We start from the raw sequence: 27,479 nt of genomic DNA, 5'->3' as shown, positions 1-27,479 counted from the left end.
TATATATCATACAATTCAATACATACAAACAATTAATTCATTCATTCAAACATTATAATTCATGCATCAGCATAATGACCGATTTGACAAACAATTCATTCTTATTAAAACAGTTGCAATTACAAAGTAACCCAAACCTGTTGTGTTTTTATATTATTATTAATCCACAGCTCATTGGATAATAGGTAAATTAAATATATTATTCAGACTTCAATTAGATACTCGAATAAAATTCAATTTTAACTCTTTATTTCGAATGAAATCGTTTTCATAGAGATTTTTACGTAACATTTGGATCAAATCAATTTGAGCTTATATTTTGAATAAACCAATCTACGTATTTTCATCCATGAGCAAAATAACAGACAGGAAATCAATCCGTAATATGGCACAATGAATATGGATAAGATCTCCTGGATGATAGTAAGTGACGAATTTTGACAACATCTTCTTTTTATTAAATATTGGTATAAAGAAAATAAAAATGATTGAGAGTGAATGTATTTTAGTCATCGCTCTCAGTTTAGTGTTGACGCTTTTAACGAAGGAAAACCGTGTAATATATATGGTTCGTTTGCCATATGTTTGCTTGCTTGCCGCTAGATAGGCGACGCAGGCAAGCAAATTGCTTGTAGCAAGCCAAACCACAAGCACTGAATAACACCCATTAAATAATATGCGGAAGCCAATCGTGATTTAGATGATAAGGAATGCGAATTTTATCATTCTGATTTCACCAGGTGATACAGAAAATTGTAATTTTGTGGTAACAGCACACCCAGTCATTTGTGTGGAATCTATAGAGGCCTGTGGTGATACCAATGCTGGAGCTTGCTTGGGAAAGAGTTGCTCCCATAATCCAAATATCTAAAATGAATTCAAAACAAAAAGGAACAAATTAAAACCAAGTATTTCGATTGAAATTTTGAAAAAAAGAAACGAACCTTTTGATTAATCGTACAATAAGACAGTGTTGTATTCACTCGAATGCCAAAACAATTCTCTTGTGGATTCAATGCATAGCATCGAATCAAATCGTCGCTGAATGGATTTCGATTGACCGAATCGTTGAATGATGATGTTTCCGTAATTTTCTGATCAAATTCATTTTGTTTGATAAATTGAATGATGTCACCTTGCTTTGTATTTACATTGACTATCGAAAATGGTTTTTCATTTTCGTGCTTTGTCACACGTGCCAATTGTTTTTTCACAATGTACGGAATCAGTTCACCTTTCAGTGAAAATACTTGCATATTCTGTGGAAATGTAGAAAATTGAAATTTCATTTGCGCGCCCAACTCGACTCCATAAGGATATTCAAAACGTACCGTTTTCAAGTAGTCAATGACCCATTTCTTAATAATGTAAATATGCGAATCGATTAAGCGACTGTGCATTGTGATGTGACCATATCGATGCAGCAAATGGTATGGCAAATTCAATGTTTCATCATAGTCACTGGTCGACGCAAGGAACGCCAAACGTTGTGTACCCGGTTGAATTCGAATCAAATCACGATCTAATGAAAATGCTTATGTTTTGTTTTCGGCCCCGGCACAATAGTATCGGCTTCCAATCCGCCTTTGAACAATTGAGCCACAATCGATGCATTCGTCTTTCGGAAATAGTTCAGCATTGAGAACAGATCGATGTTTGTGATGTTGTCTGAAAAATCACACAAAATACCGTTGATAAAAGTGTGCAATTTTACATTGAAAGAGAGTAGTACGATTGATATTTAAGGTTCACAAGATGTTCGAGCATCGGCCACGGCCAAAGCAACCGATCGTCAAAACGTGGCGATCAATAGTATCATAAATATTATTCGAAGATAAAAACAACAATAACAAAATGTGTCATTTGTTAAAGTATTGATCATCTGTCATTTATTCTTTTTCATAATGCTCAAACGTAGTTGAACGCTGGTACCATTCGAAAGCAATAATTGTACCCAATATTGGCTGAACACTTTAACGGCCATTTTTTTTTGGCATAAACAAAAAAATTGGCCCCGAATCGTTCCATCAATTCACTCATTTCCTATCCGTCATACACACAAAATTTACTTTTCAAACACACAGAAAATATACGTATTATTTCTTTGGTTCTTTCTTATTAAAATAGTTTGAGCTCTATAGTTTCCAGTGATAAATATGTAGCAGCTACACGGGAACATCGAGTACAGTGTGTGTTGATTACGACTTGCGGCAATATCGTTGACATATACACAAGAGAGAGAGTAGGAGAAATCGAGTGTGTTAATGATGAAAACGCGTAACGATGCAGATGTCAAATTTTTTTTCGGACCAGTTCAACTTAAAACTGAACCAAAATCAAATACAGACAGCAACAACAATGGCAGCCACTCATTAAGATAAATTATAAAAAAAATTGTTTGTACAATGGTGATTACATATACGTTCATATTTTAGTCAAAATAGAAAAAAGAAATGTATCACAAATGGTACAAGCATGCAAATTTTAATCATTAAGTTGCCATTTCAAATCATTCTTCTCGTGGAAACAACGAATTTGAAAAATTTCATCGTAAAAAGCGAGAAAAAAAATGGCTGGCTCTTTTGTTCTAATTATCATTTGTGTGATTTAGAACAAAATGTGTTCCCATTGATGTTGGATGGTTGCGTTCAATGTGGCCTTTTTCCGCATTGTGTATTTTGCTGTGTAATTGTTTACGTTTTGTGACGACCACTCACAAATCGGCTGACGGTATATGTCAAAATTGAATTGTCATTGTGTGCTCGTTGCATTTGTATGGCATGGAGCATTGTATGTGTGAAAGGGAACAAATTATGATGAGAATGATGATTAAAGACATACATGGGAAACGCGCACACACAAAAAAACAGCGCGCGCTTCACGCACACATGGTGCAAATATATTATTTTTTTTTATTTGCCGAATTGAAATATTGAGTATAGAACCGATTTTGACATTTCAGTTCGAAAGCGCAAAAAAACCCCAAGTCAAAAATCGTGTGCAATCTTGCCTGCACACGAGTGTTTGGCATGTGTTGATTTTTCTCACCATTCACATGCATTCAATGTATCATTCGCATAAACCTGTTGGCGCGCTAATTTTGTGCTTTCGGATATCATAGACATTTCGGACTAATTTTTTCTTTGATTTTAGAACCAAACGAACGAGAGACATACACATATTTACGTCTATTAGAATTTGATTTTCGATTTTCTGTCTTTGTTTTTTGGTTTCATTGGTTTCTTTTTTTCTATTCATAAAAAATACTTAAATAATGAATGTTTGAACGGGTAACGGACAATGTTTTCATTTTTATTTATAAATTTAATTTTGATTTTATTATTTCATAAATAAAATGTTCGTTTTTCGGTGCTAAATTTTATCCCTTTGATAAAATATAGGATGACATGTCAAATTGAAAAATAATGCAAACTTTGAGTTTGATTTCAAAATCGAAACTAATTACAAGGAATTGTTTTACTAATTTGGAGTATAAGGATTCAAAATAAAAAAGATCTCTAAATGCATCGATATTCATGACATTGCAAACCACTCAACAACGAAATGAAAAATAATTTTTCAGATGTTGGATGGTTGAAATGAAATTACATGTAAATACAAGTTATTCAATATGGAAGCAAAATTTGGGTTGGCCATCGACATTAAAATATGAAAGAACCCAAGAATAGAGACACGGGGAGTCGCATATAGATACATACACAGTAAATGAAAAACTGATCCAAAGCGTCATTAAACGCATTCATTTGTCGTTCAAATTCGGATCGCTTGGAATTTTGAATGAAAGATTACCCTTGTATTTGAGCGCACACACATAGCGCTCGCAAGGAAACACACATGCATATACACAAAGTGTGTGTTGTTTGTTGAATGGTAGAGCGCTGTCGTCGTCGATGTTGTTTGTGTGATTACGTGTATGTATATTGTTGTGTGCGCTTCCGCATGTATTTGTATTGGTGCTGTGAACGCCATATACAAAATTCTGGTTGTGTACTAAAATGCATAGAACGACAACATCCATGTTCGTGAATATGCGAAAGTGTGTTAGTCGACTATTGAAACATGTATATTTGTTAGTTTTTTTCTCTCTTCATTTTTTTTCCAACACAAAAAAAAATATATTAGAAAAGAAAATTTTATTATTATTATTTTTTTTTTGTTTTCGTATTTAAGTAAATAAAATTTCGAAAAGTGATAACTTTTTTCTACCCGCTAGCAAATAATTTCGAAAGTGAAAATATCAATCTAGTAAATAACCATTTTGCCGTATTCGTTTACACCATATATTTAAAAAAAAAGTTGAAAAGAAGAGAATCTACTTCCCGAAATTTTAAACATAACAAGGAATACACACAATCGATTTGTTTGCGATACGAAAGAAGAAAATATTTCTTATAAAATAATACACGATATACACACATTGAGAGAAAATTGATAGAACGAGTGAGTGAGAATGCAATGAAATTTTCAAAAAGCGAAAACGATTTTACTTCGATATCGAAGAAATACAAAACATCAACAGCAAAAAAAAACCGATGAAATGACAATGAGTTTTTGTTTTTAACCATTTGATTTCCAAATGGTAATGTGCGAGTAATTTTATAAAGAGCGTGTGTTTTGTGTAAAAAAAATTTGAGCAATCATTTAACAGTTCGGAAATAGAAAATCAAAAACAAAAAAAATAAGGGACATTTTTGTCGGGAAATTATAGAATACAAAAATCTATAGATTTTTTTAAGAGGAAAACAGTAACATCAAGCATATATAGAGAGCGTAAAGCGTACGTGTGTATGTGTCAGTGTGTGAGAGCAAACCCAACAGAAAAAGAGTTTTTTTTTATCACAGAGAATTCAACAATGGCCGCCGTGAATCAAAAATAATGGATTCGAGTACATATAGAGAGAATTAAATATGCGATGTGTGTGTAGACTCTCATACATAAAAAAAGAAAATGAAAGAGAATTAAAAAAAGAACCATAAAATGAGCAATATGACTTAAAGCGACTGAATGAAAAAAAACTGATCCAAAAACTAGGAAAACGCATTAGAATTTCCATTTCCATGTGAAATTGTTTTTAGTTGCATTGGAGGCAAAGAAAAATATAAACGAATGAAAACCATAATAATAGTAATAAATGTAAAAAATAATAATAACAGTAATAAGTCAAACGAGATACACAAAAACATTTATACAAACACACGAACACACATTGAACGAAACACACACACAAACACACACACTGGCTGTCGGTGATGAAATTACAAAAAAAAAACTAAAATTAAATAAAACGAAAGAATCCTCACTTAAACGAACGACAGGAAAAAATTACTAAAATGCAATCAATTTTATGCATTAATTCCTGTCAATTATTTACATAAAACAATTTTTGTTTACTGTCAATCGAAGTCACAAATCAATCGCCGCATCCAAAAAAGTGAAAACGCAATCAAATTAATCAACAGAAGTCAGCATTTTTGTTGCTATCTCTTTCATTCGCGACCAAACACTAAATTTCAATATTCAGTTCCAAAACAATTATCCGCAGCGTTTTGATTTTTAAAACATTGATGAAAACCACCAAAAACGATTTTTTTTTTATTGTTTGAAGGAAAAAAAAGCAACAATTCAATAAATAATAAAAAGAATGTGAAACATCGCGTGAAACCATAGTTGTTCCGAAACAACAACAAAAATGTTTTTGTCAATGTCGCGAGAACGATAATCACTTAGTAGTTTCCATAATAAAATCGTTCGTTTAATATTTCCAAAATTCAGTGTGTATGTGAGTGCGTGTTTGTGTGAAATGTCGATGCAATTCATGCAATTCAAAATGTGCGTTGTGTAGTAATTATTGAATGAGATGATAAATCAAGAACGAAAATTTGATTAAAAAAAAATTAGCTCTGTCAAAATCAAAGAAAACCACCTTTTCAAAAACGATCGTTTTGTTTTTCGTGTTTCGGCTAGGAAAATTCGGCGTGTGTGTTCCTTATATATCAAGTTCACTCGATAGGAACCAAAAAAAAAGATATCAATTTTGTTGTTCGGACACTAATTTTTTTTCCTTCTTTTATTACTCTATTATTATTCCGTCTAGAAAGTCGGTGTGACAACACGAAATTTCAGCGAACCAAAATAAAACAAAAAGTTAGATCGAATTGAAAAGAGAACAGAAGAGAAAAATTGAGAAAAAAAATTAAAAAGAATCATTCACAAGAGCAAAAAAGGAGACTAGCATCACGTATATTACGATTGTTTTTACAAGATTTTTTTTTTCTTCATAAATTGTCGACTATGATTACTGTTGTTGTTGCAGCCGCGGCGTGAAGTTTAACACATTTCTTTCTTACTAGAAACAAAAAGCAACACAATTATTCATTGGTATAGTCTCTCGTTGAAAATTTTCTTTTTCAATTTTTCATTTTTAATTCATCATTTTGTATTTGTGTGTCGTTATTGTGATTGTCCAAAAATTTTAGTCAATATAAAAATTCATTCAAGCGTTTTTTGATTTTCATTCAAATGCCTGATAAAATCGTAGACGATACACATATATCATTTTTGGTTTGTTTTAACGTGTGAAAATCGTGTGTCAACCATTTGATACTCTTCATAATAGTTTGATCGCGGTACAGTGAGGTGTTTGTATGTTGTAACGTACGCACATACAAACATTTTGTGTTGTGTGTTTAATTTGTTTAGGACAATTAGAAGAAAAAAATATAGCTAATATAATCCCCATTTTTTTTTTTAATAATAATTGTGCCTCCATTTAGATTATGTCTTGATAAAACATTTTTTGTAAACTATAGTTTAGTTAGATGTTTTTTTTGATAATTATTTTTTTTTATTTAGTAGTTGAATAGAATTGTGCGCTAGTGTTTGTTATTGTGTGTATGGTAAATGTAATTGATTAGTTGTTTATTAGAATTATCGATGATCAAATAAATTTTGAACCGGTAATTAAAACATGTTATGCTTAAAACATCCAGTTAAATTTTGATAAATGACCAACAAAAAATCATGTGTGTATTCGTTAAAAATCGAACTAAATAAAAATAATCATTTTTTTCTTTCGTCCATTGCCGAATTGTGAAGTAACCGAAAAAGTGCGCGCGCTTCAGAGCCAAATGAACACTATTTTGATCTAATCCATTATGAAATATACTAGTTTAAAATTCAAACGTCATATATTCATAATATTCATTATTTTGTGCTCTCTTTTTTCCCCCCATTATTTATCCAAACAGAAAATCTCTATTGAAAATGGCCAAAATACATTTCGACTAGAATCACACAAAATTTGAAATGTGGTAAAAGACGCGTAACAACGCAAATCGTCTTTTCATTTTCTACACATAGATTTATATAAAATACATTTAAAACAAAATACACGATTCAGAATCAAAATAGTTTAAAGAAAAAAAACATACACAAATAAAACAGAAAAATATGGATATTCAAGAAGTTACACTCGACGATGACTATGATGATGGATCTGAAGACGGAGAAAATGAATTTGATTTTTTAAGTTCAACAGCTATTCAACCGATTTCACGTAAGAATACAGTATTTTTTACAAGTCAACACAAAACCACATCAAGTGTATCGAATATTTAAAACAAAAAAAAAATCGAATATGAAAAGTGCGTAAACAGTGTTAACTAAACAGCATATTTCAATCACAATGTATCAATGAGCTTATTTTTTTCATTAAAAAAACAGGCAAATTTATATGGAAAATTATGACCCTTTTAATGTGAGGGGTTAATGGGCTCAATTTACAAAACATTTTATTGTATTAACCAAAAGCAATTGCATATATTGACGGTTGCCCTTGATTTTCGCATTCATTTTGTTTTTGAAAATGTTGGCCAGAAAAGTTTGATTCGGAGATCCTGAGTTGGATTTTTGCCAATGGCCAACGGTCTATGATAACATTTTTTTTGCTCTTTCATGCTTTTGCTTGCAATTTTCAAATCGGCAAACCGACAAAATATATGTGACCAATGTCTTTATTCTACCGCGATGACAGCTTTGCTTACATTTAACGATTGACTGTCGAAGTGACATTTCGAAGCGTGTGTGTATGTCAAGCGATGCGACTGACATTTCTAGTAATTAAAATGGACTAGAAAATAACTCTAATAGTCGTTCGCGTATATTTCATTATTTTTTGTGTCGTCACGAACATAAACATGGGCCATAAACTTAATTTTACTTACTACAATTTTTTTTTTGTGAATTTCTTGTAGTTTTAGCGTAAACATTTATTTGAACAAAAAAAAAAACAACCGTATTGGTTTGTCTACGAATTTTGTACTGTATTATTTAGATATTTTTAATTTGCTCTTATAAATTTTGTGAGCATTCTATTTTAATGCAATTTGGGAGTTGAGGTAGTGCATTTCTGATCAGAAAGTAATTACAGTTCGGCAATAGCAAAAGGCATCGAATTTCGAATGCTCTTTTTTCTGTTCGAAGAACGAATTCACAAAAATTGAGCACTTTTTTGTAATCGAAATGCAGTGCATTGATTCACAATGCAATCGCTTTAGTTATTAAGGTTTTTTTTTTTGTGAAAAAGCTTGAATTATTTTTTATTTTTTATCGATTTAATACATTGTTGAGCATGGAAATTTCATTTTATTTTTCGAATTGCATTCGAACCATTTTTATGCTTGTGTGTGAGAGTGACCATATTTTGCACGATATAAACAAATGAACACACTAGACACACTCACATTTTAAAACTAATCAAATTTACATTTTATATATCATTAAAAAATGCGATTGCTTCTTGAACATTTTGAACCATTTGTATTTTTATCTCTTTCTCTTCTCCTTCTGTTGACCATCATACAGGAACAGAATCATCGTCCCCATTTTTAGGTGAAGAATCGTCGATTTCACCAAATTCACAAAACGTTTTTTATTCCAGTGGCATTTCAAGTCACAATATAAACGATAATTCAAACAGTAACGGTCAATTAAACACAGCAAAACCAACAACAGTAAGTACAGATTTATGGAAGACTTACATCATTTGATTTAAACAACAACAAAAAACCACCATCATTTTGTTTGCAGAACGGAGGAAGAAAAAGGGGACCAGGTAGGCCGCGCAAAGATTTTCCATTGCACGTACCAACAGCGAAAGCACCACGACGGGGTGGTGGCGCCGGCAATCGTATCGTAAAACGTGCATGCGATGAAATCAGCAGCCGCGTACCCAAACCCATGCGACGCAATCACACAGCTGGAGGATCGAAAGCAACAGGTACCACATCAAACTCCTCTATCTCCCATTCTTTTGTTGGTTGACTTCAAAAGTGAAAACTAACCCTAAGAAAGGCCAACGATCACTTTTATGATACTTAATCAATGAAAATTGAACAATGGTTTCATTTCGAATTTCAGCGAATACAAACGCAACTACAGCATCAGTAACGACTCAGGAAAATAATAGTTTTATGTCTAATGTAATGTTACTGTCACCATTCAACGATGACGGTAGTAATAGTTTAACGTCGACGCCAAGTGTAGCAATGGAAACAGATCAATCGGTTTATGATCTGCAAAGAGACATGCAGCAACGACCAGCTGGTGAGTATTGGAAAAAAAGATGACAAAAAAACTTGAGGGAGCAGTCAAGAATGAATTTTTCTTTATTTTAACGGTGGATTTTTTTTTATTTTGTCATCGTTTAGCTCCAGTCGTTGCTGCAAGCACAACGGCAACCTCAAATAGTGGAGGTGGAGGTGGAGTAGTAGAAAAAGTGATGCAACCACCGGAAGAATTGCCGTATTTTCCAGAAAAGTGGCCGGGTAAAGTGTGTGCATTATGCTGTTTAGGCGAACGTAGTCAAATGGGACAAGGTGAAATGTTACGAATCGAAGTAACACAAAGTGAACCAAAATTAGCAACACCATCAACACCAATTCATGATTCGTCACAAATAAATCAAGAGGAAGAGAGAAATCCACGCAGTGCGTCAAACGCTCAAACCCAACTAAGTAATCGACGTCAAAAGGGTCTTAATAAATGCAAGTAAGTATGAATGCCATATGAAAATATGGAATAAAAATTCAAATCATCGATATGATAATTGTTTCTCTTCTCTCTCATCATTCCTAGAAATCCCGTACTGACAACGGAATATGTTGATGAGCTAGAAAAAATTGGTTATCCGGAGATTGTTGAATTTTCGAGCTTAATTGAAGGTGGCTACTATTACATTCATCGCACATGTGCTTTATGGTCAATGGGAATAACCAGGGATCTAACGACCGGCGTTTTTGAAAATGTTGATGACGTTGTGTCACAAAGTTTGACACGCAAGTGTTCATTTTGTAATCGATACGGTGCGCATATGGCATGTAAAATGTCTTGTCCGAAATATTTTCATTTACCGTGTGTTGCCGCATCGGGTGGTTTTCAAATCATACAAAATTTCACGGCATTTTGTAAAGAACATTTAGGTCAAGTGCCATTAGTATATAATGATATAGAAGATATAAATTGTCGTGTGTGCAGCGGTTTGGGCGATGTATCAAATTTGATGATATGCTCGATATGTGGCGATCATTATCATGGACCATGCATTGGTGTTGCACAATTGCCAGGTGAGTTAATGATTTTCTTTTAAGAACCGCCTCGATCCGCAGTATGAAACGTCCGAATTGAACATTTTCTAATAAATCGATATTATGCGGCTTTATCAACAGGAGTTCGAGCTGGTTGGCAATGTAAATCGTGTCGTAGATGTCAAATATGTCGTGTACCTGATGCTAAACAAGCCGATGGACGTTCACTGTGCTGTGAACAATGTGATAAAATGTATCACGCCAATTGTTTACGACCAGTTATGACTTCAATACCAAAATATGGATGGAAGTGCCGAGTAAGTATAGTATAAAATTATTTTTATGATTTACATTTTTCTCTCTACCCCGTTTCATTTCGTCTATATCAAATTGATTTGGCAATAAAAATTGAAATCTTTAATTGAAATATTGTCATTTATTTCATTCAAAATGAATAGTGCTGTAGAGTTTGTTCCGATTGTGGGTCACGAACGCCAGGCGCTGGAACTTCATCACGATGGCATGCACATTATACCGTGTGTGATTCGTGCTATCAGCAAAGAAACAAAGGATTTCAATGTCCAATTTGTCAAAGAGCTTATCGAGCGGCTGCTTATCGAGAAATGGTAAAATGCAGCAAGTGCAATAAATTTGTTCATAGTGATTGCGATCCGGAAGCAAGTCTAACAACATATCATGCAAAAAAGGAGGCCGATTCTGATTATGAATACATGTGTCCAACGTGTAAAGCAAAAGTTCAAAATGGTCTGAAAATGAATGCGATTCAACGACGAAACAATAATATTGACGATGATAATATGTCAGCGTCACAAGAGAGTCTGGGCGATGGTGATCATTCAGATAACGTATCGATGGCATCTATCTCAGCATCCGAGTCATCTGAAAAATTGTCGTCTGATTTTGGTTTGGGCAAAGGTAAACCATTGTCGGCCAATAAAATGATTGCGAAAAAACGTTTACCGGGCGTTGTTGGTCGGCCGAAAGGTGGTGGGAAATTTTCATTTCAAAAGAAACAGCGTACGGCTGAATTTGGACGAAAACGTGGCCCAAAGGCAAAAATGCGTGGTGTATTTGGTGTACCTGGTTTAGGATTACAACGTCCAACATCCGATTCAAATAATAAAGCCGACGAAGAGCCGGGCGTTGAAAATCGTTTGGTTTTGTGTTCGGCTAAAGATAAATTTGTGCTGACACAAGATATATGTGTAATGTGCGGCGCCATTGGAACCGATCAAGAGGGTTGCTTAATATCGTGCCTACAATGCGGTCAATGCTATCATCCGTATTGTGTAACAGTTAAAGTAACCAAAGTCATATTGCAACGTGGATGGCGATGCTTAGATTGTACGGTTTGTGAAGGCTGTGGCTCAAAAAATGACGAATCAAGGCTCATTTTATGCGATGATTGTGATATATCGTATCACATTTATTGCACCGATCCACCGCTCGAAATTGTGCCGGACGGCACATGGAAATGTAAATGGTGTGCAATGTGTCAGAAATGCGGTTCAAATACACCCGGATTAAATTGTACGTGGCAAAATAGTTTCACTGAATGTGGTCCATGTGCTAGTCAAAGTCAATGTGCCTTTTGTTCATACGCCTATAACGATGGAGAGCTTTTGATTCAGTGTACATACTGTGAACGATGGCTGCACGCAAACTGCGATGAAATAAAAAACGAAGAAGATGCCGAACGTTGTATTGAAGAAGGTTATAAATGCCGACTATGCCGTCCAAAGGATGCACTTCCACCACATTTGATACCTGTTAAAAAACCATTGCCAATCAATACAAATACCAAAGCGATTACCACTCCCACAACACCAAAATCAATTGATGATGGTCTGGGTGATTCCGCACCGCCAACAACATACGATGGCTTTCACATGGTTGACGGTGTTTCACTCAGTGATATCGGTGCACAACAAATAAAATCACTGCAAATGGAATTGGTGCGAAAGAAGCGAAAAACAAAAATATTGCCTATCGAAGCGCCACCTGTTAAGGCTCAAGAGGCTGGTATTATGGCAGCCATTGAATCAGTAGTGGCTGGCGGTAGTTTAGAGAATTCACTTGAAGATATTAAACTTGAACCGCTTGATCCACGTGAAGAGGCCGAAATTTATAAGGATGGTATGATATGGGATAAAGATTCAAGGCCACCAGAAGGATTTACCATTGGCACAAATGAACAGGGTGTATCGGTGTTGCGGAAGAAACGCCAACGAAACTTACAAAAATTAGGCATTGGCGGATTTGTAGTGCGAAATCGTACCGTTCGCAAAGATGGCACAAACAAAGATGAAGACGAAACGCCAGACGGTTCATTGCATTTTAGCACCACAATGGCCGAAGATAAAAAGAAACAAAATCGAAAAAAGATTAAAACAAAATTGGTCGACACATATCCAAGTTACTTACAAGAGGCCTTCTTCGGTAAAACTCTAATGACCGTACCGAAACCGATGAAATTCGAATCAAACAGCAGCAGTGAAGATGAAATGACCAAGAGCAATGTCACCGAAGACAAAACCATTCAATTGTCGACAGAGGAAATTAATATTTTGAATGCGCAACGTATGAAACAACAAAAATTGATGGAAGAAAAGAACAAACAGAATATAATGCTCGCAAACACAGTCACCACACCGCCAATCGGCCAAATAAAATCGCCGATTATTTCAAATGTTTCATTAAATTCAATTCGAATGAGTGGCATTAAAACGGATCCATCAACGGTGGTACAACAAGACACCGAAATGACCGATGTCTCGAATTTACCAGTGATCACTTCGAATGATGCAATTCGGAAGAATGAATTAAACGACATGGGTCTTGATAGTCTTGACTTCAAAATGGATACGAGCGCCATTTTGCCTGATGAGATGCAACAACAGCAACATCAACAGCAGCAGCAACATCAACAAAAAGTTCAACGGACAATCGTTCCAAATACTCAATTGGCACCACAAATTACCAAATTGCCACCAAATATTCAAGCAAACGTTGTTAAACAACAACAACAACAACAACAGCAGCAGCAGCAACCGCAACAACAACTTCCAATTCATGCGAATACTGTGCAAACAATGGTCGTCAATTCCATTCCGAAGAAGATACCTGAACCACAAAATCAACAACAAATGAATATGCAAACGGTGACCGTGTCGCAGCAGCAACAACAAACGGTCATTCCAACGCAAACAACCATTGAAAAATCCATTCAACCACCACCAATTCAGATGCAATTAAACCAAAGAGCCTTAACCAATCAGCCCCAACTAAACCAAACAATGCAATCACTATCTCAAATCGAGCCAATGCAACAGTCTCCAGCTGACAATAATATTACACAAAAAATTGGGTAAGTTTTCATTTTTCATATCTTTTCTACGGTTTTTTTTTAAAAATTTGGTATCTCTTCGTACATAGACCAATGCCGGTTGATCAGCAACGTGCACAATTGGCATCTGCGCAAGGAATCCAATTGAACCAAATACAGACCCCAATACAACAGATTGACATCAAAACCGAACATCAAACGCAACAAAAACAGACAATACAAGTGGTGCGACCACAAAATGTGAATCAGCCATTCATTGCTCAAAGTCTTCCTCCCAACAATGTCAATATCAACACAAGCATGAACAATAATACCAATATGAATGCAAATATTGTTAATACAAATATGGACCAAATGACAAGCGGTGCTGTCGGTGTCGATGATGGCCTATCGAATGCAGCACCTGCAACACAATCTACCAGCTATAATCAGAAAACATTCGACCGAATGCGACAAGATGAAGGTTAGCTTTGGACGTTCCGAAACCGAATTGAATCCATTGATGTCAATTTCAATAAATAAATTAATTCAATTTCATTTCAGTACTCGAAGGTTTGGCAACCATATCAGCCGTTTTGTATGCGAATACAAATCATCCTGAACTGAAAGTCGATTATCCTCAATGGAATGACCGTTACAAGCAAATCTTGAAGAAATGGCGTGCACTGTCAACCGAAAGAAAAGCGCCATTCTTGCAAAAAGCACGAGAGAATCGTTCTTGCTTGAAGAAGGCTCAAGCGGTGAGTGCAAACTTTCTGATGTATTTCTGTGTTTTTACCTGAATTTTCATTTCGAATTCATATTGAGTTGAGATTTATGAGAAGCAGTGTCATATGGAACAAACTGGCCAAAAATGTACACAAGTATTAAAAATGATTTCCGAAACACTCTTCGACTCTAAATCTCACCGATCGAAATTTCCGATTAAATCGTTTTTTTTTTTTCAATGAAAATGGCAAAAAATGAGTCTCTTTTTATTTAAATTATATCCGAGAAAACAAAGCATTTGAAGTTTAAAGAAAAAGTTATTCGGTTTCCAACAATGGAAATTGTGTGTTCCTTTCTTCCTTATAATGTGATTAACCGATTACGAAGCTCTTTGAATTCAGTTTCAAAAATTCATCACGCACACACACACAGACACACACTATTTCCAATTAGGTCATGACCAGTGAAAAAAATCTAAAAAAAAAAGAAAACAAACAATATTATGTACACACCCAACAAAAATTATTACCCTATCCACTTTGCCCGCTTGTAAGCTACCCAATGTACCACCATAGCCACAACAACCACTGCCACAAATTTATACTCTCTTTATAAGTGTTTTTTTATGCTGTCACTCCAACTTCAATGATAAATAATAATGATTATAATGTTGTTATTATTGTAACTAACCATGCGCTTTGTGTTACTCATAACATTTACACTCCATTTTCATGAACAAATGCCATTTAAAACCACAACAATAACAACAAGAACATCACAACAGACAGAATTAAAAGAATTGATTCCCTCTTCGGGAATTTGTTTTTGCTTTTTCTTTGAGTGTTTCTGCTTTGATATTTTTGAGCGACACGTAGTTAATGTGCTCATTGTCATACGCACACATATAAACAGAAACGATGTATGCAACGAACGGATTTCGTATGCGCTCATATTTTAATTTCTTTTCTCTTTTTTTGCGTGTACCATTTATTTTTGTGTTGAATGGATATGAATGAAATAGAATTTTTAAAGAAAAAATACAATCAAACAAACATAGAAAAACATTTAGAAAAAAAAAAATTGAGTTCAGCCACTAAACGGATTAAGTGTCTCCTGAAATTTAGGCTCCGCAAACATCACCCAGCAGCAATGATGCTATTAGGCCGCAATCGCAACCACAACCACAACCAATGCAACCATCTGAAATTCCTGTCACTCAAAATAAAATCCTTTCGATAACCACAACTGAAATCCCTGGCAATAAGATAATATCGGTTACAACATCGACAACGCAGCAACTACCAATGCAGCCACACCCAACACAGGTAGCCGTTTACATCCACATTTTCACATTCGAATTTGTTTTGCCAAATGAATGATTATCCAAATAATCAGCCGGTGTATCGTTCTCAGTCGCTTGTTCGTTCGTCCATTTGCTCATATTCGTTCCGGTCGAATTCACAATTCGATCCATACAATTTTCGCGATTTTTTATTGAGCGACGTTCGTCTTGCGAACGAGCCTGCACAAATTATTTTCGATTTGGCGAATCAAGTAACGAAGTGTGTGAAATCAATTTAGCTGGATTAAATGAAAAAAAAAGAAGAAGATAAAAAGAAAACTGGGAATATAAATGCCAGTTAATTACAATGCGGTTATCTTAGTACCAACAATTTGATGCTCGTTTAGAGATTTCGATCTAAAACTCAATTGAAAACGGAAAACACCGAAACACATCCATCGTCTTGATCGGATTTGATTGTGAGTTTGGGCTGCATTTTCTTACTCTAACATTCAACTGTCTTTTTTGAAATGTTAGCCCAATTTCACAGGCCTATACGAGCACACATCGATGTTGTGTGTACACAGAAAAACCAATGTATTGCTTATATTTCTCTCTTGTTGATGTGATGGTGATAGAAAGATGTCGCGTTTTCTCAACGACAGCGATTCAGCGCAATATTCTCTGATTTCTGATTGTTAAATGACGAAATTTGAGAGTGTATTGCCATTAAATCGTTGAAATTCGTTTGAATGAAAAAAACAAAAAAACATCAAATTGATTTTGGTTTTAATTTTTTTTAACACACACATACCCTTTGTTTTCGTTCCAATTAACAGCAACAGCCGCAACGAAATACTAGCATATTGGATGAACTAACTGAATCAAATGTACTTAGTGCATCCAACACAATTCTAAATCCCATTTCCCAAACTGACACAATACACTCACAAAATTCCTCCACTCATTCCAATCACATTGACATTGAACATAACTACAAAGAATCGTACAATCATTTAAACGATTCGAAATCAATTGGCGTTGGTGGTCAAACGGTGTCGTCGTCATCGTCGGCCCCAGCTGGCGTTGGCGCCGTCGTCGCCACCGCTGTCACAACGGCCAAATCCGTTATCACTACTAACAATACTAGCACAATCGTAACGAACACAATGCAATCAAATTCTGTAAATTCTAGTACATTGCCTATTAACTTAAGCGTAGAATTGCGAAAAATTCAACAATCAGCGGGATTAATTACGTCTAGTAGTAATAGTACGTTTATATCGAAGCACATTTATCACTCCACTGATAAAATGCAAATGGGCAGTAGTTTAATGGCTCGTATACCAGCACCGAATGTAACGGTTGTCGATAAAAACGGTGAAAATATTCGTATATTGAAACGTGTACCCGATTCAAATTTTGGTGCACATTCTTTTGATAATTCTGCCATGAAATCGTCCAGTTTGACACAATCATCGGCATCATTGTCGTCTTCATCGTCGTCGTCGTCGTCTACGTCGTTGTCGTCATCGTCATCCATATCATCAGTATCATCCCTATCGTCTTCAACAACGGCGCGATCATCAACTTCGATCAGTTTAATTAGCACAAATGCTGCTGGGGCTGCTGCCGCAGCAGCTTCAACAAATTCTATGTACGATCAACACATTCGTGTATTGACACCAGTTGAGATAATGCGAACACTTCCATCATTACATGATCATGAAATGACAACGTCAAATGAATCAACGGCCACTGGACATTTTTCAACCGCATTATGCAAAAGTAGACGTAATACAATCACTAGTTCACATGAAAATAGCAAGGATACCGTTGATAGCACGGCAATTGAGTCGGTGAGCGGCATCAGCAGTAATAATCAATCGAAGAAAATGCATGATACAAATACCGGTAGCGGTGGCGATGAGGAAATGCCCGAAAAGCAAATTAACAATATAATTATAAATTCGAAAATGGACGAAATCGCATCACCAATTGTCAGTTCAACGCAATTGAAATCAACAATAACAACAACGGTGGACCCAACACAAAATCGCAACACATTCGCTAATTTAACACAATCGTCTAGTCTAACCCATTCGTCCAATTGCTCTTCTCCATCATCCACGTCCAATACCAATGCCGCACTAACAATGGTGAGGGATGACAAACTCATTGAACATAACAAAAAAAAAACAATCAAACAAACAACACTCACAAAATGTTACACAAATTTTTTGCCCCAAACACTCTCTCACACACACAATCAAAATGTTCAGCCGACAATTTGCGTAACATTTTTTTGTCCCTGTTTTTTTACTTTCATTTTTGTTGTACTCAAAGTCAAATTTATGAGAACAAAATCTTTTTGTTATTTCGTTTCTATGAATTTTCGTTTGTTAGCCTCCCTCGTCGGGAAATATATTGTTATAGTTTGATTTATAAATTGTTTTGTTGATGATTTGGTTTTATTTTCGATTTTTCGATCTTGCATTAGAGATAAAAGAAAAAGAATAAGTTTTGTTTCTTATTTGGCTATCAAAGTTTTTTTTGGCAGTTTTATTTTTGTTTTTTGTCTATCAAAGACATTTGTGAGTGCCGTAGAACATGATGATATTTTGTGCTTGACAATATAAATAAGTAATATTTTTTATTCATTTTTTTTTTGATTCGCTATTTATCGAAAAGCATCGCGAGAGTATAGCTTTTTTGCATTTTGGATGGCTGTTGTTGATTCAAGTTGATTTGTATTTAATTTCATTCCGTTCCGTTGTCTAAGATGCCGTTTGCTGAATTTTATGCGTTTTTGTTGTCAACCAATTTTGTTTTTGTTCCGTAAAGCTGTGTGTGTTCGTACCAATTTTGTTTTTCAGTTGCGCCTACCTATATGAAAAAATCGTTAAGATCCGTGTCACTTAACAATTTATGTCAGTGTTTTACTTTAATGTGATTTTTATAAAAAAATACATCTGCAAAATTCTAAATGTGAACGATCAACTTAATTGAGAAAGTAAATCACAATCCGATTGATTCGTCGGTGGCTGGAACTCCAATCATCCAAGAACATAATTCGCAGGATTCGTATTCGTTTTAAGTGCTTTTCAATGCGTGTCCCGAATTGCTTTTGAATTTTTCGCTTGCATGTTAAACCACTAGAATTGATGTGTTTTTTTTTGTTGTTTTAAACCATTCCAGAAAAGAACCATCAAACCACATTCCACTCTCCTTATTCCACCCAAATTCTCCTTTGATCAATTAAACTACGTAATTCAAACTCATTTGTTACTAATGTTTGCATGTTTCTCTTACTAACAACTAGTTTAGCCGATTATTAACATTTTGTTTTTTTTTTCTTCTGGAAAATGGATTAAGTGACTATTTGCCATTTATACTTTTTTTTTTAAATTTAATATGTGTCAATCAACATTTTTCTTTGTATTTTTTCTCGATTATTTACAAGGTGTTTTCTCTCTCTATTCGACTCGATCAAATAGAAAAATGTTAACCCATTGATTTCTATCAAAATAACTAATATTTAAAAAAAATATTTTGAATTTTCCGTTTAGGATCAAGAGAAACATAGTATGGATATTCATCAGAAAAATGTCCGCCAACAAGAAAATGAACGACAATGGAAACAATTGCAAGCAATGCGTGCACGTGAACAACAACTACAACAAATGCAAACGATGCCTGAAAAGATGCATGGTAAAACGAGCTCTACGCGGTCACATTCAACTATTTTTATCGTTTTTAATATTTATTTAAATCTGTATGTGTATTTTCAGTGGATCAAACGCCAAATCAAATGCAAGTCCCTGCTAATCACAATAATACCAACGATGCCAATGGAACTATTGCAAATAGGTAAGAATTATCAATTTCGCATAAAACAATTCGAAAATAACACATTTATTCAATTTGAAGATGCCCACCAAATATGGGCGGTCAATTCCAAGTGGCACACCAAAAAACTCATCGTATGGTGGTTGGAATGCCGCCGGGAGCCAATCAACAGTTTCAATTACCTCAGGTTTGTATCGGTGCTTTATATCGAATAAAATCACTTCAAAACGTATAAATTTTTTTATATTTATTATTTATATAATAAATTGAAAATTCTTTTTAAAATTCGAAAATAGCAACGAACTGTTTCGGTTCAAATACCACGACCAGGACAAATTCAACAACGTATCGTACAAAGTCCGTTCTCTCCACAATCGCAAACACCTCAATCGCCACATAATCAATTCCCTTTGTCACCAGCAACTAGTACGCATGATCAATTTTCACGTCCGTCATCCGAATGCTCACAAGATCCATACTTAAATGTAAGTACAAACTCTTTTTTCATCAAATTATTCTTACTACAAAATGTTTTAACAAAAATGATACACCTGTCTCTATTCCATAAAAAAAAACTTCAATAGTCCCCTCAAACTCCACGTCCATTTGATCACCAAAGTCCAACAGCAAGTGCCGGACAAAGTCCAAGTAGTCATATGCATATGAGAACACCAATGCATAAGCCAAGCGATATTCAAGGTCAAATTCAACCGAGAAACAGCCCATCACCATATTCGTCGCCAGCGCAATCACAAGAGAATAATCGACAATTACGTGATCTTTTACAACAACAACCGCAACAAAATGCAGTCAATACATTCCGACAACCGTTACCACCTGGTATGATAGCGCGTCCAACGCGATTCATGGGTCCACAGCAGCAATCTCAACCGCAACCACCACAGCAGCCACACCAACAACAACATCAAACGGTTAAATCAGTTATTACTGTTCAAAATACGCCAATCGTTAGTTCAGCAGCCGAAAATATTGTAACAAATGTGAATCAACAGGTTGCAACTACTCAACCTAATATGATCAATACAAATGCAAATGAACAACAGCAACAGCAACAATGTGCACCAAATCAAACATCTGCCGAACAACCACAAATGATTGATAACTTTGGTAATCATGCCGAATTGGAGAAACTCGAAGTTGGTGATATTCTTGGTGATTTGGGCGAAGATGATGACGATGAATTATTAAAATCATTCACCGCTGATATGGGTGTCGATTTTAATATTTTGGAATATGCTGATCCCGAATTGGATGCACTCGACGAAGCCGATCAATCCAATTTGCTGGATAGTTTTGATTTCGATGAAACGGAAGAAAAGGAAAAAGCCAAACGTGCCGCATTGGAAAAATTGAATAAAGCCCATGAAAACAAAGTAGCAATGGGCCAATTGAAAACAAATCTCAATCAAAATGCCGAACAACAAACGAATGCAACAAATCCAATCGTTTCAAATGTACCACAAACATCGCTATCAAATCAAATTACACAAGCCAATCGACCACAACAAACACAACAACAAATTATGATGCAACAAAGGTAAATACGCTTTCACCAACACAATTTTCCTACTCAATATGTCAGTTGACATCGAATTTGATCACATAAATTAATCATATTTACTTTATTTTTTTGGCACTTAATCAGGCAAATGCAAGCCAATATGGGTGGCCAACAACGAGTGCAACTTCGTTCAAATCCACCGCCATATCCAGTTCCGCCACCACCATATCCAGGTGCCATTAACAATGTATCGGTGAGTTTGGTTTTCATCATTATTATTCTTCTTCTTTGGTTCTTAGGTGTATTCAGATTTTCTTTTTGCAAAAAAAAAAACCAATATTTATTTATTTTCAATTCAAAATTTAATGCTCGGCGAAAGAAGCAAAATCGTTTGATGAAAAAATCGTAAAGTGTTTGCATTTTATCTTCACACCATTGAGTTATGAAATATTTTTGTGTGGCCATTCAAATTTTTAATTGTACAATTGCACCAAGAATTATTAATTCCTATTATTTATATTATTATTTTTTTCTCTTTCTCTCTCTCTCTATCTCATTAAGAAGTAAAAGATTTCTTTATTTTTATCCTTTTTTGTTCGAAATTTCTCTTTGTTACCAAGTAATAATCAACTGGGTGAATGTCTTTGTAGGAGCAAAATAATAATAATTTAATAACGATGATATCAGGGAATTCAGAGAGACAATATTTTTTTTTCTCGTTGGTTTTAAAGAACTATTTTTAGTTGTATATTGTTTTCGTAAAATCTATCAAATTTAATATCAATATGAATGTGTATACATGTGTACAGTATAATACGTATCAAACATGCGCGTCCGGAATAACATCTGATTATCCACCAGCAATGACACAGCGTCGTCCGCTGTTGCTGCAGGTGAGAGTGTAATAAATGTGATTTAGCAACATTTCAACAAAAATCAAAATTTACAAGAAAAAAAAAGCATAAATTCAAATTATTACATTCGCAATCTTTTTTTGTTAAATATAATTTCTTAAGACAAACAAAAAATAAGCTCAAACAAAACAAAATTTCATTCCTGTTTCTCTCTATTTGTGTATATTTGTCTAATATATATATAGTTTTCTCGCTGTTGCTCTCTTTCTCTCGCTCGCTCGCTCATATCAACACTCTAGTTTGTGTCTTTTTTATGGCTTTCATACTTTATTTTTATTTTCTTCAGTTGCAATAGAATCAAAATTTGTTAGAGCCGTTACATATAGTTGCTGTTGCTGTGTATTATATCGTCTAAAGTATCATACAGGAAATATTAGAACGAAAACAAAAAATAATAATAAAACCTATCGAAACAGATCAGATGTCAAAATCTTATGTGAAATTTGTGTCTCGTTTTTCCGGATTTCGCTTACAGTTTTTATGCAGCAAGTCACCATTTAGTTGTATTACTCTAAACCCAATTGATTTTTGATCCGCTTTTCTTCCAAAAAAATATTATTACACGATACCATACATGCAGTTATTTCACTGTAATTTTTATGTGTGTGTGATTTTTTGTTAAAGCAACATTTAGATGCAAGCATTCATAAATATATACAAATATATGCGGTGAAGTAGTATGTTGACATAAAATATGTTGTATAAATGGAAGGATCACCGCAATTGTATCCATTTGTAAATGCTTTTGCTATATATTATTTGAAATTACAAGAAAATTTTGAGATCATCACATTTCTTTTGTTGTTAATTAATAAAATGACATCGTTTATGTTTACTTTTTTATTCAAAATAGGAACAGCCGCTGTTGCTGGAAGAATTATTGGAACAAGAGAAACGTGAAAAGCAAGAGCGTGAACGTCAAGCATCGATGAACAATGATATGACAAATTCGAATAGTTCGAGCTTGTTGAGCGATCATGATTTTGAGCGGTTACGTGCTGATGTGCTTGGCACGCAGGGTATACAAACACAAGGAATGCCAACCCAAGGTATTCCGGCCCAAGGTCTTTTGCCAATCCAACAACAACAACCAATTATGCAAAATCAACCACAACGACAAGCATTTATTGCACAAAACCAACAACCACGACCGCAATTCATTCAACGTGCGGTTACACAACAACAGCAACAGCAACAGCAACAGCAACAGCAACAACAGCCACAACAACATCAACCACCACCGCCTCAACAGCATATGCAAAATCAAGTGCAAAATATGAACACTGGCATGGAACCAACGGTTATTAAAACTGAAGGATGTAGCATACCAATGTTTGTGGCCAATTTACAAAAGGCACCATCCATTCCACCGGACACAATTGTTACCGAACAAGATCGTCAAATTCAAATCAACTACGAACAATGGCTTGCCACGCAAGAAAATAAATTGGACCATCAACGAAAATACTATGAATCCGAAGTGCAAAAACTTCGAAAATCACGTAAAGCATTGAATAGCAAACAACGTATGCTGAAAAAAGGTGGAAATGATCTGTGCGAAACTGATACAATTGAATTGAATAAAATCACCGCTGATCAGACGTTCGTTCAAAAGCAATTGGAAAATGCACGTAAACAAGCACGACAGCACTCGATTGTTGTTAATGATTACAAAAACAAACAACAAACGGCCAATATGAAAAACAATCTGGCAAGACAACAAATGAACGTAAGTTTTCGATTCAACAATTTGAAGAATTGAAAAAAATGTTGAAAGAAGAAATGATTTATTTGAATTTTCTTTTTGTTCGTTCTTAGGTTCAACAGCAACCGCAACAAATAATGTCGCCAATCAATCAACCGGGTGTTATGTCGGCACAATCGCCATTGGGAAATACGACACCACAGTCAAATATGATGCAAATGTCAGCTCAATCACCGCTCGGCAATCCCGGTCAACAAACGAACATGATGCAAATGTCGGTACAATCACCAATGCAGGCACCAAGCCCATTGATGGCACAGAGTCCCATTCCAAGTAATGCAATCATGCAAAGTCCGGGCAATCCAAATATGTCACCGTACAATAGTCAACCGTCACCACTTCCTGGTACACCACGTATTGGTACACCGCATTCACAGCCGGATGATGTAAGAATATATACACTGTGTTTAATTTAATTTCATTTTATGCAAATAAATTTTAAAAAAATGTCTTTTACAGCAGCCACAATCGAATGCACCTCAAATGAGCCCATTTAGTCCAGGTGCTACAATGAGGTAAGAATTTCGCTTCTGTTTTCTTAATTCGTTATCGTCTCACGATCGAAACTAATCTGAAAAAAAAAATGTTTATGTACATTTTTAGTGCTTCACCATCCCCATCGTTACCGGGCCGATTAACATCGCCGGCGCCCAGAATGACCTCACCTCAACATCATCGAATCGGTGGACCACCAATGCAAGGTCGAATTTTGACAAGTCCAAGTCATACATATGCACAACAAAATATTGTGCAAACACAAATGATTGTGAATCAACATCGTTTCGTTCGACCTCAACAACAACAGGTAACACCTTATTTGTCCAATTTTCATATTTGATTTTATCAACAACAACAAAAATTAAATTCAATTTATCAACCGAACTTTGTTTCACTTTATCGAAGCAGCAAGTGCAACAACAACAAATTGTGGTCAATCGACAGGCAATGTCGGGATATATTTCACCATTGGGTAGCCCACAACCGATAATGTCACCGAATCCAACACCCATGCAACAAATGCAACCACAGCAACAACAACAGCAACAGTTGCAGCGGAGACAACAGAGTGTAATGCAGGTAAGAGTCAAACGTTCATTTTTCACATTTATTGTTCTGCAGAACGCAAATCATGATCAAGAGAAATAAAGCAAAAAAAACCAAAATTTTGAATATAAATGGTGAATTTTGAAAATCCTATTTTATAGATGCAGAGACAACAACAAATGATGCAAATGCAACAGAATCAATTACAACAGAATCAAATGCAACAGAACCAGATGCAACAAAATCAAATGCAACAAAATCAAATGCAAATGCAACAGGTTCAGTCGCAACAACAACAACATTACATTCAACAACAAGTATGTATCCCTCCATATTTCTAGTGTCGAGTTCATCTCACTATTCCATACTAAAACTTATTTATTTCCAAATATTCATAATGCAACAGGTTGTTAGTCCAATGATGATAAGTTCACCGCATATGCAACGTCCGCCAAGTGGTGGACCAATGAATTCGCCACAAGTTCAGCAACAGCAACAACAGCCACAACAGCAGCCACCACCAGGCTATGTGTATCAAAAGCCTGGTTTGCGTGGTGGTGCCCCCATTCATGGATTCAGTCGCGGTGCTAAGCGATTGCCAACAGCAAGTACATCAAGTGCCGGTCAATCACAAACACCGCAAACAAGCAATCCTGTTGTAATTGTGAACAATGTAACGATTCTAAAGAAAAGGGGTGGCGGAACGATGAAAGCGACCGGAACATTGAAAGCGGCAACTGGTACACGAATTATACATAGAGGCAAAGTGGCCAATATAATGCAAGCCCAAGATGATTACGATGAAACGTCAAATGCATCGACAATGTCAACGCCAACCACATTCACCATTCAGCCGCATACGATCAATCGAAATTTAAAACGAACCGCATCGGATAGTTGTTATACAACCACTAAAACCTTACGATCACCGCTAACCGGTTCAACATTGACAATGGAAGATGTGGTGGTGATTGACAGTAGCCCAGATGAAAAACAACGAATCATGGACTATGACGATGATAATGATAAATCGGTGATTGGACCCGAGATATCACTTAGCTCTGTTGCACAGAATGCAATCGATGGTGATGAAGTTTCCGTTATTTACGATACATCGGCCGGTAATGATTTTAACATTGCTTCAAGCCCGCTCGAACCAGAAGAAATAAGCGAAGAATATCCGCTATTTCCATGCGTGGCCGATTATGTTGATGATGGTGAACGGCACACGATCGAAAGTCCAAACGAAGACGATTCGAAATCATTAACGGTCGAAGATATGAGCGACGAAGAGGGAAAACATGGTCATTCCGAATCGCCCGTTTATTTAGATGAAATTGTCAATTTGGACACAAATTCCGAAGAACATTTTGCAACGACCGAAGAAGAGATCATGTCAATGAATTCGGAAATTATCATAATGGATTCAAGCATTAAAACACCGGAAGATCGAATGCATGGATCGGCTGACGATTATGAAGCTATGATCGATTCGGGTAAGAGTGATTCATCGATTGAACTAATGGAAGTCGAATCCGAACAAGAACTGCCATTGATAAAAACCACAACAAAACCAACAGCCACAATTGCAAAAGAATCACACACTTTAAATAAAGGTCGTGTATTCACTGTTGTTATGCCACAGTCATCATCGTCATCGGCAAAACCTCAAATTGTATCGTATGGACGCAAAGCGATTACAGCCACTGCAATTACAACAAATAAAAATGCCGTCTATTCAAATGTATCGACATCGGCATCCACTCATAATTTAATGAAAGATGCAACACAAGCCAAATATTTGTTGGGCGATCAAACGATTTCGGTGCCAATATTAAAAAATGCCATTCCATTGGCACGTGTTACGAGCGCCAAAGGCGGCGGTGAAACAACAAATAAAAAAATCATTGGACAATCGGCCATTATCATTGGTAACGATAATATTATTGGTACATCATTGTCAAATATGACGTTGAAGAAAATCAACACATCAAATTATGTCACAATATCACCGTTAAACATACAGCACTCGGGCGGTAGAATTTTGTCGGCACAACTTGTGCGAGCACAACCATCACAGCAAACCGTCACGACAAATCAAGCGAGAAAAATTACCTCGATTGCTGGTACACAGATAACAAAAAGTGTTACGCCAACATTAACCTATTCGAAAATTGGTCCGACACTCGCATCGTTAAAAGTATCACAGGATATTTCGTTGCCTACAAAATTATTCGAAGACGAATCCATTTCGCCCGACAGTTCGATCGAACAAGATGAAAGCGATTTAATGTTGACCGAAGAAACAATTTACACAACCGAAGACTCAAATCCGAATAATCGTGATGCAAATGACATTGGCGTAAGTTCCATTATCAATTTATATAGTTTTTTTTATTGTTGTTGCTTAATAATCGTTAAAG

General features: G+C 35.4%; 1 protein-coding gene and 1 pseudogene across 4 annotated transcripts in view; one reads left to right on the top strand and one right to left on the bottom strand.

Moving 5' to 3' along the window:
* Positions 1–232: 232 nt before the first annotated feature.
* On the bottom strand, positions 233–2,226 carry LOC116347405 (annotated as a pseudogene).
* A 1,979-nt stretch (positions 2,227–4,205) lies between these two features.
* The window catches only part of LOC116344403 (histone-lysine N-methyltransferase 2C-like), a 31,388-nt gene continuing 8,114 nt past the window's right edge, over positions 4,206–27,479 (top strand). The window contains exons 1-26 of one of the 4 annotated variants that reach the window (XM_031772924.1): positions 4,206–4,266; positions 7,270–7,577; positions 8,885–9,033; positions 9,110–9,299; positions 9,440–9,625; positions 9,730–10,069; positions 10,157–10,644; positions 10,747–10,922; positions 11,064–13,993; positions 14,062–14,435; positions 14,516–14,712; positions 15,805–16,005; positions 16,802–18,121; positions 19,532–19,673; positions 19,754–19,832; positions 19,893–19,998; positions 20,108–20,296; positions 20,396–21,369; positions 21,478–21,586; positions 23,101–23,976; positions 24,066–24,398; positions 24,472–24,527; positions 24,616–24,817; positions 24,916–25,089; positions 25,218–25,373; positions 25,463–27,418. In XM_031772924.1, the coding sequence (XP_031628784.1) occupies positions 7,472–7,577; positions 8,885–9,033; positions 9,110–9,299; positions 9,440–9,625; positions 9,730–10,069; positions 10,157–10,644; positions 10,747–10,922; positions 11,064–13,993; positions 14,062–14,435; positions 14,516–14,712; positions 15,805–16,005; positions 16,802–18,121; positions 19,532–19,673; positions 19,754–19,832; positions 19,893–19,998; positions 20,108–20,296; positions 20,396–21,369; positions 21,478–21,586; positions 23,101–23,976; positions 24,066–24,398; positions 24,472–24,527; positions 24,616–24,817; positions 24,916–25,089; positions 25,218–25,373; positions 25,463–27,418 (12,009 nt within the window). In that variant the 5' untranslated portion in view covers positions 4,206–4,266; positions 7,270–7,471. Of the gene's footprint in view, positions 4,267–7,269; positions 7,578–8,884; positions 9,034–9,109; positions 9,300–9,439; positions 9,626–9,729; positions 10,070–10,156; positions 10,645–10,746; positions 10,923–11,063; positions 13,994–14,061; positions 14,436–14,515; positions 14,713–15,804; positions 16,006–16,801; positions 18,122–19,531; positions 19,674–19,753; positions 19,833–19,892; positions 19,999–20,107; positions 20,297–20,395; positions 21,370–21,477; positions 21,587–23,100; positions 23,977–24,065; positions 24,399–24,471; positions 24,528–24,615; positions 24,818–24,915; positions 25,090–25,217; positions 25,374–25,462; positions 27,419–27,479 lie in introns of those variants that run through there. The other 3 variants (XM_031772932.1, XM_031772940.1, XM_031772948.1) reach the window with 3 other exon arrangements.

This window comes from Contarinia nasturtii, unplaced genomic scaffold, assembly GCF_009176525.2.
Source record: "Contarinia nasturtii isolate CC-2019 unplaced genomic scaffold, AAFC_CNas_1.1 Cnas_scaffold_129, whole genome shotgun sequence".
Taxonomy (NCBI): Eukaryota; Metazoa; Arthropoda; class Insecta; order Diptera; family Cecidomyiidae; genus Contarinia; species Contarinia nasturtii.
The sequence above is the reverse complement of the archived record's forward strand: the minus strand, read 5'-3'. Positions and strand labels throughout refer to the sequence as shown.